This window comes from Astatotilapia calliptera, chromosome 13 (genome assembly GCF_900246225.1).
Source record: "Astatotilapia calliptera chromosome 13, fAstCal1.2, whole genome shotgun sequence".
Lineage (NCBI taxonomy): Eukaryota > Metazoa > Chordata > Actinopteri > Cichliformes > Cichlidae > Astatotilapia > Astatotilapia calliptera.
Genome location: NC_039314.1, coordinates 16,167,861 through 16,183,505, shown reverse-complemented (window position 1 = coordinate 16,183,505; position 15,645 = coordinate 16,167,861). Strand labels below are relative to the sequence as shown.

Genomic DNA, 15,645 nt, shown 5'->3' with positions numbered 1-15,645 from the left:
GGAAAAGAAAAATCGAGATATCTTATTAGAAGATCTACTTTTAGCAAAGTACAGTGCAGTTCACTGTTATCACAGCTGTATCAGATGCTCCGGAAAGATCCGCTATACCAACCTGCTCTCTCTCTGCTCAGACTTGAATTCAATGGCAATAAGCAACAGCTTCAGTTTCACGTAACACAGCCTGTAAAACAAGTGCACTCATTAGAGAAGAGCAGGATATAAGCAGATGACTGATGTGTTCAAAAACCGTTAAAATCCACAGCCTTACATCCCAACACTCCTCTTTTTTGTCAGTCTTACTTTGCATTATATATATTTTTAAGCTACCTACCATTGAGAGTGGTCGTGTTGATCAAAGAGTGATACTTACTCGCAGACCATGGGGAAGGAGAGGCCTACAAAGGCACTGGACAAATACTCTGTGTACATCTCATTAGCCACTCCTTCAAGGTAATACTTCTGCCATGTGTCCTCCTCGATCTGATAAAAAAAAAAAAATGAAACAGGGAAATGTCACATGTGTTGGTTAAGAAAAAAAAGTAAGAAAAAAAAAAGAACAGTTTTCCTTCCAAAAGCAGCCTAATCTGGTCAGCAGATGTCCCACTGCACAACATCAGCCTGGTCATTATAAGCTGATCTATCATCTTTATGACATGAGAACAGTTTTTTGATAGAAGCAAGCACCTCTTCAATTCTAAGCCGCAGAGAACACTGAACAGATTCCACATGACATGTCACACAATAAAATATGATGTGCCAGAATGACTGAAAACACACTAATGGAAGCCCGTCTCTGGACAGAGATGTCAATTTTTTTTTAGGGAATGCACTGTTTGACAGACCTAGTCCATGTGTCAGCAGAGAACCTTCTTATTTAGCCTATAATCCCTTAATAAATCACCTCATGTGCAAAAAATGCAATGTGAGAAATCATTCGTCAATAGTCCACTCTGTTACCTCAATAAAGGACCTCATGGAGAAGAGGTTGGCTAGCATTGTCGACAGACCCTGGGCCAGACAACTCTGCGCAATGAAGCCTGCCTTCAGCTCTGCCAAGCAGATAGCATCATCACCCTCCTTCCAGTTCCAGCTTGGAATATTCAGTAGATGGGCCTTCATCACATGAAAGTTAGAGAGGTCAGAAACACAGAAAACTGTATATATGAGTCACATTTCTTTTGGAACAGATAACATTAATACAACCCTCATATCTGCTTGAACTGGGAACTGGGTTAGCCTAAAAACTGGAAACTGGGGTAAGCTAGCTTGGCTTTATGCGGTGGTATTGAAATCCAACATTCAGGATAACAAAAGTCCACTAATTAACATGATCTACCTCAATTAGTTCAAAGCTGAAATGCAAACATGTGAATGCAAATTAAATTAAACAGTTACAATAAACAGCCAGTTAGCTTAGCATACAATAAAATAAATAAAAACTAACTAGCTTATCCTAGAAATGTAGAGCTGTTCCTTTCCTAAAGTCAGCTAACTACTAGAAAAGTTAGCATCCTGGGTAAATCCCTTACAATGTACAAGTCTCAGTTAGTGTACCAGTTTCCATACATAAAGGGCATCATTCACAGCAATTTAAAAAAATATATACATATTTGCATATCTCCTTGCCATGTCATATGACAGATGCAGTGATTCAGACACACAATTATTAAATATAAAAGACACATTTTCAAAAGCTCACATTTTCTCCTGTAATACTATTTACCATGCTAAGTGCTGCTCTATTAATTCTTCATTTAAAAAAGTGAGGTCCATTCTTCAGGAGCATGCACAGCATGTAAGCAGCTGAGCGAGTGAATGCTTTAAAAAGTCACTTATATGTCAAAGTTACCATGAATCCTTAAAAGCACCACATAGCTCTCAAGCTGACAGGATTGCCATTTTACTGCAGCCATAATCTTTCTGTGAGGAAAGGTTGGAGAGCGGCCAAGATGAAGTGAAGCAAACATACACTACACAATGCAGGGCACCGAGACGTCTCACCTTATTGTGATACTGCAGCATCTGTGTGATTATTCTGATCTTGGGGTGATAGTTCTTGATGGAAATGACCCTTTGAAAAACAGGCAGATAAAGTGAGCAAGGAAACATAACACCTCCGCAAGCCAGTTGTTACTGATTGTCCAGAAGAGAGAATACCTCATGATGTTGGAGGCATCTTCAGCATCAGGATCTGCACAATACTTGTTGGCTAGGATTAAGCAGGCATCTGCTGACTCGATCTATGTGTAGAGTACCAAAGAAACAAATATGACAACATTAAAGTGCACGTCTGTATTTAATAAAAAAGTATCCAATATACCAGATGGTTTAAATCTGCTCAACAACAACAAAAAAAGTATTTTCTTTCTTTCTTCTGTCCTGATATATTTTGGCTAAAAAATTGAAATGGATATCATTAGATTATCATTCTTCTGCATTTTTTCTTTACTCTCTTTGTCAGCTGAATTTATACAGTAATACGTTTATAGCCTGCTAATCAGTGACGCACACAACTGCAGCTAATCTGTGAAAAATGTTTCTACTCTTAAGTTCAACAACAGCTGTCAAAAATGTTAAGGATTTTCATTGCTCCAGGAGTCTCGCCACCAGCCGGTACCTTCACTCGGGCCAGATCATGAGGGTTGAGAACCGATCCCTGGTAGAACTCTACTTGGGTAAAATGGCGTTTGAACAAGGCTTCCAGCTCAAGATTAGGGGAAATACTAAAAAAAAGAAGATGGGTTAGCACATAAATATAGCTCCTATGCAATAGTTCGTTTGTTGCTAAGCTACAAAGGGTGAGAAAGACAAAATTAACTTACTTATGGAGAAAAACAATTTCTACATTGACATCATCCCTGTCCTTGTGTAGGAAGTCTTTGAGGAAGTTGGAGACACTTTCGAGGGTAATATGACCACAGACCACAATGTGCCTGAAAGAGGGAGGGGGGTGAAGAAATCATCTTGAGTGGGCAACATAAATCACTGCAGACACTGGCATGTCTCCCAGAGATAATCAGTCAAACCAAAGCACTCTAACATCTAACTCAAATAAAGACTGAAAAAAATATATATACATGTCAAGAAATGTCTTTTCGAAGCAAACAACTAACCGAATTATCATTTTTGCCATAAAAGTGAATATTTTCCTCGATGCAATGAAAGTGGTTAAATTCTGCACGACAAGTACAATCAAACACTCAACTCGCGACCACTTGAAAAAAAAAAAACTAAGATATAATCACACAGCCCACAGTGGTTGGACTGTCATCCGTTCTCAATAAAAAAAAATTGTCCCTTCAGCCAAACCGCCCCTTTGTGAGCTGAATAGATGTTGACAAAGACATGTACATCAATATGCTTGTGCTTTTACACAGAGCATTACTAAAACTCTCAAAATGATTTGGAGGCCTGTGGTTGACAAGAATTGTAAACAGGGCCTCGGAGTTTTTGACAGGTCTCTGGCAAGATTCGGTAGTGCATTACAGCAGAGGGATCTGTCAGAAGCTGTACGGGGCTGATTACAGCCGTAAGGGAGTGAGAAAGGTTTGGAACGGTTTGAGGTTTGAGGTTGTGTCCCTGTTTATCTTCTGACGACAATATAAAGTGATCAAGTTCAGGTCAACTTCATATTTATGCCAACTTTATGGACACTCGGGGCAGTTTGGATGGACATTGTTCCAGCAAATAAACTTGTGGTGCTTCTGTAACTCGAATATTTTAACATCCTAAATCTAAGAATTCAAATATTGGTGTTAATAAAAAAAACATTGCCTTTATTTTACATATTTCCATTGCATTTTATCCTGTTATATTAGGTTATCTTACTACTTTATCTCGTTTTTTCTTCCTAATAAAGTCATAGTCATGGCTGTTGGTATTAAAGGGACTTTAAGCACGAGCATTCAATAATTCTGATTTAATTCAATCACGCTAATGTGGATTTAAAACCCTTCATAAGATTAATTTGCACTATGGTAAGCTGAGCTACTCTGCTGGACTTACTGCTAAATGTCATTTGTGAAGTCTTATTGCCAAGCCTTGCACAGTAAAACCCAGACCTAATACTGACATAGATTAGTGTGGACACTCGGCAGACACCCTAATTACCCTATGGAGACCTGTAAGGCAATCTGTGTAATGACAATGGCCTTATCCACCACTTGATGTGCCAAGAGACAATTGAACCACTTTAGTTTTTGAGTGCCTGGGTACTGGACAGCTTTGCACTTAACACAAGGTGTATTGAGTTACTTTTTCCAAAAATAAAGAAAAAAAATTGGTGGTCATATTTGTTTGAAGTCCAAGTTCTTATCGTGTACATTTGTAGGAGAGATTTCTATTATCAAGTGCTTACACAGAAGAAGGGAGTCGTGGTGAACAGACTGGCCTTTAAAGTTGATGTCTAAAGCTGTATAAAGCATTATTGAAACCTGAATCAGTTTGGCAGGTTTAAAGGGAACAAAGATATTTATTGATGTTAGATGAGAACCATAGTCCAGATCATTGAGTGTTCTTCTGCCCTGTACCTGAACTGATGTGGACTTGGCAAAGTAATGCGACGGGCATATTGAGGGAATGACAGTTTGTGGATGTTACAGGATATAATGTTCTTCGCAGATGTTGCGTCTGTCCTTTAAGAGAATCTAATGAGCGGTCGTGATTGCATGGTTGGCCAGAGCTGAGCAAAGGGCCGTGTGGTCTTACAAGCTGATGAGCTGGGATGTCTGTGGGCAGCCAGCAGTATCTGGCACAAGAAGTCTCTCATTTTATGAAATGTTAAAAAAATATTTTTTTTAAAAACCCACACACACACAATCAGTCATGTTTTCCTATTCAAGTATCCCGATGCTCGTCCGAGGGTAGAGGAAGTTTAAAGATTTATAAGGCAAATTATTTGATTCATGTGGGTTCAATGGAGGTTGTGGATCTTAAGCACAAACTTGGAAGTGTAAATGCATCTCCGTGACATGTGCATTTTTCTAAATAGGTTTTTAATCAGGGAAGCAAACTTTTCTTCCACATCTTGAACACGCCACTAATTTAGGTCCTTATATTTAAGATGGAAATATTCACTTGATATCCTTAAAGGTTTCCTACTTCTACTTAGTTTCCCTCTCTATCTCTGTGCCAAAAAAGGCATCAAGCTGAATACCAAGATCATAAGCTAGTTAAACAGGACATGGGGGGAAGATATTAAAGATAATTCAACCATTTATAATTACCCAAAAACTAAATATCTCCCTTTTTAGTCAACCTGATTGTGCAGTACAGTTTTAGCTAGACATATACAGAAAGAATCAAAGGAAAACAAATAAACATAGCATTTAGAGGGAACAGGTTTCTTTCTTTTAACAAGAAACCATAGACAACAACTCAGAAACTAAAAAAAGGTGTGGCACAGAGTCACATTAATCAAATCCAATGGGTTTTACAGAGCATGCACACAAGAACATGCAGCCAGGAAACATCTCAGGATGTCACTGGGGATACACTTAATACAGCGAACAAACACAGAGCTCAAACGTCAGCAACAGAGGTCACTCACTTGGTACTGCTCTAATCCTTAGGGTGACGAAACTTACTGCAAGAATCATCTTTATGAAAATGTTGCAGTTTCAAAATCTGTGTTCCCTGTTTTGGTGTATCACCTTTCAGGGAACTTAAAGAAAGGGAGGAATAAACACCATCTCCTGTGTTTAATGCCAAGAATCAGCTAGGTGAAATGTTACCAACACTAGCCAATCAAATTAAGCTCACAGACATAACGTACTTAGTGCATTTTGTCATTGTGTAATTACATGAAATTGTGTTGGAACCTCAACTAGGTGCATGTTTTGTGAATATGCAAATAAGTGTTAATTCCTGACACTGAAAGTCTCCGAGTCTGCACGCTTCAAGTTTGTAGCCTCGATGGAGGACTTTCAAAGTTGTGTGTCAGAGTTCAGCCAGGGTTGAAGCCAGTTTTCATGCCAAGTCCTCTCTTGAAGTTGGGGCTAATGGAAACCATAGAGTCATAATGGAAACCACAGAGCCCCGAGTGCAGTGGGCGCCAACAGAACGCAACACTTGTCATTATTATATCAGCGCACACAGGCTGAGAGCTGTCATTACGCTCACGGGTGTATGCTACACTACACAGAGTACTATAAGCAACGCTAGCATGAAACAGAAATCCAGTTCAGATCCAATCCAACCTTTCACTTCCAAATAAGTTTTGAAGGCCTGGTTCAAATGACAGCAGACAGGCCCAGAGATGAAATGAGGGCTACATTTAATAAACTTCACTATGTATCATGACTTCATTGTTTGTGAGCTCTGTAATCAGGCAGATACGTGTAATCCCCTAATCTTATTTCCAAGATTTGGAGGATTGTGGGCTGATAGCTGCGAAGTGATAATGCACTGAAGCCCAATGAAAATCCTAAATCCACATGGCAAACCACTTTTTCATTTGCATTACGTCCTATAAGCACATATCCAAATGAGAATGTAAAAGAATGTAGCTACTCTTGAGTCTTTGATGAATATCTTCCGATTGTTACAATATGTTTGCACTCTAACCAGAAGGAGACATGGAAGGGGGGTGTGGATGGAGAAAATAAAGTGTGTTGGAGAAACTATCCACGATTTTGACAAGGGCTTCTCTCAGCACCCATCTGTGAGCCTGGGTTGAGGTCACTGGCCAAACATAACATTTCATCAATCTTATCTCAATGACAGGCAAATGTTACTGCACAAAGGCTTTTTTTTCCCCCTAACGTCTTGTTCTACTGCTGACTCCTCAGAATCTGCTCCGCTGAACAGAATGACTGAAACTGGTGGGGGTGAGATTGGAAAGAGAAACAGAGTGAGAAAGAGTAGACAGCAGATAGTAGCAGATGCTGGCTGCCGTACAAAATTAGAAGAAAAGAGACGGAGGACAATGAAAAGAGCACTTTCCCTGTTCTGTATACGCTCCTTTTGGATTAATTTAAATCTGTGTGCTGAATATTTCAAGGTTTGAGCCACAAGGAGGGAAGAGGAGAAGAGAACTTCACAATAAGTATTGTGGCACGTTTGTACAAACACTATAATAACCACAGTGTCACATATACTTCACAGTGTACTGGAGCCTCGGCTGCGAGAGGGCAGTCGCACATTTACATAAATATGAGAGCCTCCAGAGATAAAGTCCACCATCACCACCACCACACACACATAAGAGCCAGGCGGGCATCAACGAACCAAGCAGGCAAAGCAAGCCAAAAGCAATTGAAAGCCTCCAATGGGAACGAGGCATCCAGCATTCAGGGTGTGGGAGCTGACTGAAGATCAGGGCCAGAGTAATGTCAGGCATTGATGATGCGATGCGCTAGCAATGACAGACAACAGAAGGATGACTTTATCATCCATTTAGCAATTAATGACAAAGCCACAAGACTGCAGGTCATAGAGAACATGCCCGATATGATGCAGTTAAGGAAAAAAGTAATTCCACAAAGCATGCAAAACGAATTCAAGCAGGGAAAAAAATGCATATAATAATTTAAAAAAAGCAAAAGTAAAGAGAAAAACAAAAAAACAAGAAAAGAAATTGTATCCTGCAATGCTCATTGAGATTGATGATTCTTAAAAAAAAAGACCACCAATAATAATGCACTTGCAGATGTTTAAATCTTTCTATTTTCTTGTGAGAAAATGCTTTAAAAGCGGATAGTAGGGATTTCATGACTGTTTTGTTGCTTTTTGATTTGGATTCTAATTAATCCCTGTAGGCTAGCCTGTATTGATGAGACACACTGGGCACACGTTACATTAAATAGAAGCACCACAGGTTAGTTTCCTGTTAGGCTAAAGTGTAATAGTCATGAAAGCTCTATTTTCCAAATTAAATTAAAGCGCAACACAGGATGTTTCAAGGAGGACACAGAAAGAAAATGAAAAGCACACAAATGACTTTAGGAAAGCTTTGAATGGAGGATAGATAAAGGCAGACAGAGGAAGAAGACAGAAAGAGAAAGACTGAAAGAGAGAATTAAAGGGCATGGACATGTGTGTCCTATTGGCCAAGGTCTCCAGTCACGCAGTGTGACTTGACATAATGTACCTTTACTTTAACTGCGTTTAAACTTTACCATTCTAAAAAAGTCAAGTTAACTAACCCCCAGTAACTACCAACTTCTGGAGGTGTACCTTAGTCACACAACCACACCTTGTCTGGATTTCAACTTACTTTCTGCCTCGTGTCGAGTTATAACTCCCTCCGAATTTCTTCCGATTAAGGATGAGAGCAGCAATTTCTGGCACGTAGCGAGCAAACATGGCCTACATGCATGGAATAGAAAAAAAAAAGAAAAAAGCATGCAGAGAGGGTTCTACCGCACACAGAAAAACAGCAGAACCATCTGGAATACTTACTTTCTCCCATTAACCGCACTATAGGAACCACCATATTTCTTGCGGTTTCCTATTAACTCTATGATTTCAGGGACGTAGCTGGCAAACATGGCCTAAGGAGAAGATAGAAGACAGAAGAAGAGACTAAAAAAGAGACTAGTATGGCGCAGAGTGGGTTGTGGAGCGATTGGTGCGTGAATCCAGATTTCTGAGGATATAAAAAAAATATTAGCCTGTAAATCCCATCGCTCTCATTACCTGGAGAGACTCCCTAAAGTTCACAAAAATCAGTGGAGGGAAAAAAGAAGTAGCCCCAGTGTTTAAAAGTTCAGAACGGGTTTGGTTAGTGGGCAATAATTTTGTTACAGCTGACAGCTAGTCAGTCTGCAATTAACACCCAAAACCTTTCTTTGGAGAAAAGCTGAGGAAGAATAAAAACCTATGTGCCATGTTTTGTCCAACAAACACAGATGACCTGGCAGGTTGATTTGAATAGGCACACCTGATGGTCCACAGCTGCAAAACACATTAAGACTCATTTGTTGGGCTAGAAAATGAGCTGGATGCATTTTGCAAAGGTTGACAGCCTGTCGTCCCAGCACAGAGTTATGTTTAAGCTCACTGCTTACCAGTGGCGTATACTCGCTGGCGTTACTCGCGTAGGCTTGCATCTACAGTTAGCAACACAGAGATGCCCTTGCTCGGTAAAAGCATACTTCACTCGTGCCTGGAAAAAATGTACTGTTACATTACCAGGAATAGTGTGACATTATGTGAGTTTGATTTTATCCTTGGCTTTAGCATACCTTCACCCTGGAGTCATTGCTAAGCCACTGCTGCTGAGAGGAAGCAGGCGGAGGTATTCGCCTAAAGACTTCCAGAACTCGCAGCACTAAGAAAACCTTGCAATCTATCACCATGGTCACAATATGGTACACATCCACACAGCTGTAGGTCATCAGTGCATACTGATAGCTGTCTTTGTACAGAATTTGGCTAAATCCTCCAGTCTTTGCGAGCGAAGACGAAGGGCGTGCGCGCTCTTCTGTATGCGACCGTGTGTTCGAGTGCTTACAGGTGTTTGCGTTCATGCGTGTTTACATGTGAGTTACTGTACTAGTGTCAGCCCAACGGGACGTTAGATCAGAGGAAGGTAAGAGGGCAGGTTGTGGGAAGCTGCCGTTGCTATGGTAACATTCAGGCTGGCCTAAGCTTCATCTCCCTGTCCCTGTGTTTGTTGGAATTGTGGGAAGAGACACGGAAGGAGGGGTGTCCTGAAACCGCAACTGCTTTTAAGAGAATAACAACATCATCAGACAAAAGCTTATAATCTAATCAAACAAATATAGGGAGGACACATAGGGGGAAGAAGACAAAGGAGCACAATGATCTGTGACTCCAGGAGACAAGATACAGTAGGCTAAACAGGAGGATACAACTACACTGTGACAAAGATATAGCATGTACTGTCTAGGCAATATAGTTCTAACAATATAAAAACACTACACTAACATGTTATACAGTATAGATCATTCTAAATATTAACATCACATTTTATTTATTTTATTTTTAGACATTTTAAACAGTTCTAAACAGTTTATTGATGGGGGCAGGCAGGAATTTATAGGGAAAATGGGATATAGGGAGAATAAAAAGTCTGATTTTACCAAACCGCCAAGGATGAAGAAGACCATAAAGAGGCGCCCCAAGGTGGTTCTTGCATAGACATCCCCGTAGCCCACTGTAGACATAGTCACCATCAGCAAGTAGACACATTCCCAATATGATAGTGACTGGGAATTTTGGAAGTTTTCCCAAGGATCCCCTGAGTTTTCCACCTAAAATTGACAAGGGAGTGATGCAGAAGGATCATTAGATACAATTCGCACAACCAATTTGTAAACAGAGTTTTTCTAAAAAGAAACAGTTTCCTGAGATTTGATTAAATCCAGCTGCAAGTGTGCCAGCATTCATCTCACTTTGTGACATCGTCTTCATTTAGTGAGCCTTGACTACCATCTAGTGGTAAAATCATTTAATACCTCACGAGTACGGATTTTCACTTTAAAAGCATCTGGCTTAACTGAAACCAACACTTTGATCAGAATAAAGGGAAGGTGAAGGAGGAGGCAGTTTTATGCTCCATTTTATGTGTTTGTAATATTAAATACCACATCCCTAATTTTGGTTCACAGGAAAGTTCCAAGGGTTAAAAACCCTATTTACAATTTACACGCATCCTACATGTGATCAGTATTAAAATGACATATATGCAGAAATCTAATTTAGTAGAAATGATCTCAGGCAGGAATAAAAGCAAGTCATGCAGCGTGATCACATGAAAAAAATCTGCTTTGTTCAACACAACTACTTTTTCCCGCCACTGGAAGTAAGCCTGATAATAACTACACGAAGTGCAAAAAAGAAAAGAGGAACGCTTCACCTGTCCTGGAATGTGACACGTGTCACCAATTTCTCCATTCAGATGGGATTCATGTGAGAGTTTAGCCGAGATAACAAGAGTAGATTTCAATAACAGGTCTAAATAATAAATCTGAATACAGATCACATGGAAATTCCAGGCATAAATTTAATATAAAAATCTGAGCTGATCTTTCAGAAAATACTGATGATTCACACACATAACATGCTGGTTATTTGCTTTGTGACAGTTAGTTAAAATTTGCCCTACAGAATAAACACAAGATATTTACACAGATAGGGCTTGGCTTTAATATCCCTGATATATTTTATGTACATTAAAGTTAAAGTCACTAAAATGTCTTTAATTATGCTGCCTCCTAAGTTTTAGTGGCACAGCAGATAGTGCCCTATCCACATATGACATCACAGCAATGTTTTAAACTTGGAGAAATTTAATTTTTTACTAGCAAATACCATTAATTTAGGCTCTTTATTCATACTATCAGACTCACTGAAAGTGCTAGGTGTCACACTTGTGTCAGTGAGGTAGTTACAGTTAGTTCACTACAGTATCATTCTTTCTGGAACATTTAACTCTGGATGCCACTGGCCGTCACATCTGTCCACTTACCAAATGTATGAATCCAGCAGCTGTGAGCCATGTGCTTATGAAGATGGAACACAGGTTCACCAGCTTGATGGAATTGCTGCACAGAGTGAAAAAAAAATAAAACTCATTTAAGGCGGCGAGACCAGTGACAGAAAAAAAGAGATTTGTTTTATTCATATATATAACAAAGTTTTTTGTTTTTTTTTTACATCTTACAATAGTTGAAAGGAAATCAGGTTGAATAAAAATGTCAGAATTTTGTTCCCTATTATCTATTGTTTCCTTTTGTTTACTCCAAATCAACCACAGTGTTCATCACACACTCATGGTAAAAAGAAAGTCCCCAATCTTTCAGTTCAAGGTTTAACATAATAAAAACAATCATTTAATCCCCACCAGGTTTTAAAATTAGGTCAATGCAACCTCAGATGAAGAACACTTATATTACACTGTGTCGTCATTTATTTCACAAACATCACTGTGCAGAAATTTTGGCCCACTCTTCTTTAAATATTGCTTCAGTTCATTGAGGTTTGGGGAATTTGTTTCTTTTTCAGCCATTCTGTTGCATGTTTGCCTCTGTGCTCTGGGATCACCGGCCTGTTGCATAAGCCAGTTTGGGCCAAGTTTTATATGCTGGATAGGTGGCCTCACATTATACTCCAGAATACTTGAGTATACAGATTGCTTAATGTGCCACTCGATGATTGCGAGGTGCCCGGGTCCTGTCCCTGCAACACAAGCCCGAAGCATCAGCTCTCCTCCACTGTGCTGACAGCTGATGTTTGGTTTTCAAATGTGGCACTGTGCATTATGCCCAAACATGTCCATCTTGCTTTCTGCCCAAAACAAGCCACTCTTGTTCAGTCAGTTGCACTGACATGAACCTCAACATTTAGCAGGCTGTAGAGTCTGAGGTGTAGCTTTTTTATTTATTTTTTTAATTTTTTGCTGAGATGTTCACTCCTGGGATGATTGCCAACTGTCTTGAAAGTCTAGCTGTGAATGACCTTCATCCCCCGTAGAATACTGGATTACTTCTTTAAGATCATTGCTGATGTCTTGGCATCGAATGCTCCAGACCAGCAAACTGCCAAAATACGTGCCTTTATAGAGGTCCTCACACTTGCTGATGATTAAGTTAATGAGTTAATCAAGTACATTTGATTAGCGGCAACTGGTCACCACTTACCTTCTTAATATATATATATATCGAAGTATTTACCTAATTGTTTATACACCGCTTCTGTATTTTGGCCTAATTTGTGTGAACTATGGTATGGCTATATTATTATGTTATACATAATATATGACTTGTTGTTTATCTGAGAAGATATTTACTAAATTTTAAGAACTGATAAGGACCAGATGATTTGTATTATGTCCTGATAACCAAAGCATATTTATTTAAGACTCTAGGTGATAGGTTGGTCTTAATACTAAAAATTCTGTTGTCAGGGTATGTGTGTGTTTTGTAAATGAAAAAAAGAAAACACTTTTCTTACCTTGTTTTCAAGATATTTAAGAATTGCAAAATCTCTGAGAACTGTATCAATCTTAGTGCTCTCAGGAATCTTAAACCTGCGTGAACAGAGAATAACAGAGAAACTTATCAACATGTAACATGCACTGACAGGAGGGAAATGTAGAGACAACACCTGTGCAGACATTGTCCTGAGTTCAAACAACATGAGGTTCTGCATGTTGGCAGATCAGCTAGTGATGCAGCCCACATGTTACCACAGCATTTAGGCACAGTACAGAGCAACATCATCCAAATCATCAAATGTAGCTTATAACATACAAGAAAACAAAACAAAAATAATACATCAATAAATAAATAAATAAATAGCACATTTTCTGAATAATTATGGTGTCAACCAAGTTAGAAGGAACATTTTAAGCCGTGAGTGTCAGTGCAAAGAGCAGGTCCCTCATGGATTATAGAGCAAAGTGGCAACTGTCTCATTGTCTTTTTATATAACAGGTCCAATCCCATAGAACAAGCATACATGGATTTATGTCAGTGATAAAAATTCCTACTGAAATTATACAATCAGACCCCACAAATATAAGGTTGTCACAGGCACATCAATGATTCTGATGAAGCAATCTCACGTATTACACTTAACCTAAGGCTCTTACCCCAGTTGGAGAGAATGTGTAAACAGGACCAAACAGAATAGTAAAGTCCTGTCTGGCTTCCCTTTTTCTCCTGTCCATGATGGCCCTGCCTCACCCTGTATCCATTCTGAAAAAGATCGCCACAAGACTTCTTTCGCCTCCATGTCTCTTGGAGGGTTTGCAAATTTACATCACTGTGTGTACGACGGTACACAAGCAGTTTAGGAGGAATCATTGTTTCTGGACCAAATCCAGTACTTGGGACTTGACTTCAGGTCAAGAAGTCTGTAATCCTCAAATATTTAGGGTCTTTAAGTATTCCTAGTAAAATAACCAAAGAAAAGGCTTTAAAAAGAAAGGCTTCCTTGATAGGACAATGTTGCTTCTGTTGGTGTTAAATCATTGGTCTCCGTGCATTCAGCTGCAGTTGTATAGGTTTTCCATGTCAGTCGCATCAGAGAGTGTCTCTGTGAGCAAAATGTCAGCTCTAATATAATTGTTTTTTTTTCCTCATTTTTTGTTACAGTGCCTTTAATCCCCACAACCCAAACAGATTTACCTTTCTCCTGCCCCTTTTAGTGATTTACTACTAACCCCTATAAAGCCACGTCTCCATCAACACAGCTGTGTCAAACCTTTCAAAAAAGTCTGAACCATGCCAGGGATTAACAGAGATGAAAATAAAGCAGAACAAAAACAATAATCCGTACATAAAATGAGAGACCTGTTTTCACAATGAAATTTCAAACAACTCTGTCTGACAGTAAAAAAAAAAAAAAAGTAAAAAAACAAAAACAAAACCCATCTCTGTCAGATTAGGACTACAGATAAGGAATCTACACTTCCATGTAAACATGTATTTAGGGCATAAATTCCTGAAACTTTTTTTTTTTTTTTTGTGTGTTTTTTTTGTGTACTTTTGCAAAAACCTGTTTGTTTGTTTTTTTTAAACCCAAACAACAACAACAACAAATTATAAGTACACTCACCAGCTCCTTTGTAAAGTACTCTGTGCTAGTACTGAGTTGGACTCGCTTTTCTCTTCATAACTGCCTTAATGCCTCTTGGCACAAATTTAGCAAGGTGCTGGAAAATATTCCTTTTTGAGCCATACAAACATGATAGCATCACACAGTTGAATTTACAGTCATCTGCACAAGATACACATCTTTATTTCCACTAAATCCCAAAGGTGGTCTATTAGACTGAGATCTGGTGACTGCAGAGGCTATTTGAGTACAGTGAACTCACTGCTGTGTTCAAGAAACCTTTGTGACATGGTGCGTTATTCTGCTGGAAGCAGATAAGCAAAAGATGCGTTTCTCCTGTCCATGATGGCTCTGCCTCACCCTGTCATGTCGTGCGGCAACACAGATACATGTATATATAAATAATGCTTTTTAGTTTATTTTTAGTTTTCTTTAGTTGTAACAACGACCATCTATAAATAATGTCAATGAATAATAAAACAGTTGAACAAATGTACAATATTAAACTTAATATTAATTAAGGAAAATAAATTAGCAACATAAGTTTAAATTTCATATTTTTTAATGACCACAAATCATGTTTTCATAGACGCTGATATCCTATTGAAAAAATGTAATACTCCCCTTGGTGTTATGCTGCTTCCTGTTTTTACTCCACTACATGATGGATGCAATTATTGTAGTTTATTTATTTTAAAGCTTTAGATGTGTATTATTTCGCTGATATATCAAGAAATCTAGCCATATATGGTGTAACAACAGGTCAACAACAGCTGCAACATTAAATGTATGAATCAATAAATTCATAAGTATTATACTATGATATCATTTATACAGATGATTCTTGAAAGTTTTACTTCAACTACTTTAAATATGTTTTGTTTATATCATTGCTAGCCTACTTAAGTAGTATTCTAATTTTACTTTAGTATATAAAAAAAAATCCAACTGATGGTGTGGATCGTAATTCATACTGCACACATGTAATCCTAACTGACCTCACTGTGTTTTGCCTTTTCGCATTGGCTTTGGATGCAGTGATTCACACCTGTTTAACAATAACAAACAAAATTGTACATAAAAACAAATGACTACGCTCCACAAACTGAAACTGTATAT

General features: G+C 38.7%; 1 protein-coding gene across 47 annotated transcripts in view; it reads right to left on the bottom strand.

Annotated features, from left to right (window-relative positions):
• Nucleotides 1–15,645, bottom strand: part of kcnma1a (potassium large conductance calcium-activated channel, subfamily M, alpha member 1a) — a 154,469-nt gene that overhangs the window by 43,620 nt on the left and 95,204 nt on the right. For 39 of the 47 annotated variants that reach the window (XM_026189557.1, XM_026189559.1, XM_026189570.1 and 36 more), the window contains exons 6-16: nt 12,919–12,994; nt 11,435–11,510; nt 10,047–10,217; nt 8,401–8,492; nt 2,823–2,933; nt 2,618–2,723; nt 2,158–2,240; nt 2,002–2,071; nt 958–1,113; nt 371–480; nt 113–181 (exon numbers count right to left, since the gene is read on the bottom strand). In XM_026189557.1, coding sequence (XP_026045342.1) covers nt 113–181; nt 371–480; nt 958–1,113; nt 2,002–2,071; nt 2,158–2,240; nt 2,618–2,723; nt 2,823–2,933; nt 8,401–8,492; nt 10,047–10,217; nt 11,435–11,510; nt 12,919–12,994 — 1,120 coding nt within the window. Of the gene's footprint in view, nt 1–112; nt 182–370; nt 481–957; nt 1,114–2,001; nt 2,072–2,157; nt 2,241–2,617; nt 2,724–2,822; nt 2,934–8,215; nt 8,308–8,400; nt 8,493–10,046; nt 10,218–11,434; nt 11,511–12,918; nt 12,995–13,558; nt 14,287–15,645 lie in introns of those variants that run through there. The other 8 variants (XM_026189558.1, XM_026189589.1, XM_026189591.1 and 5 more) reach the window with 3 other exon arrangements.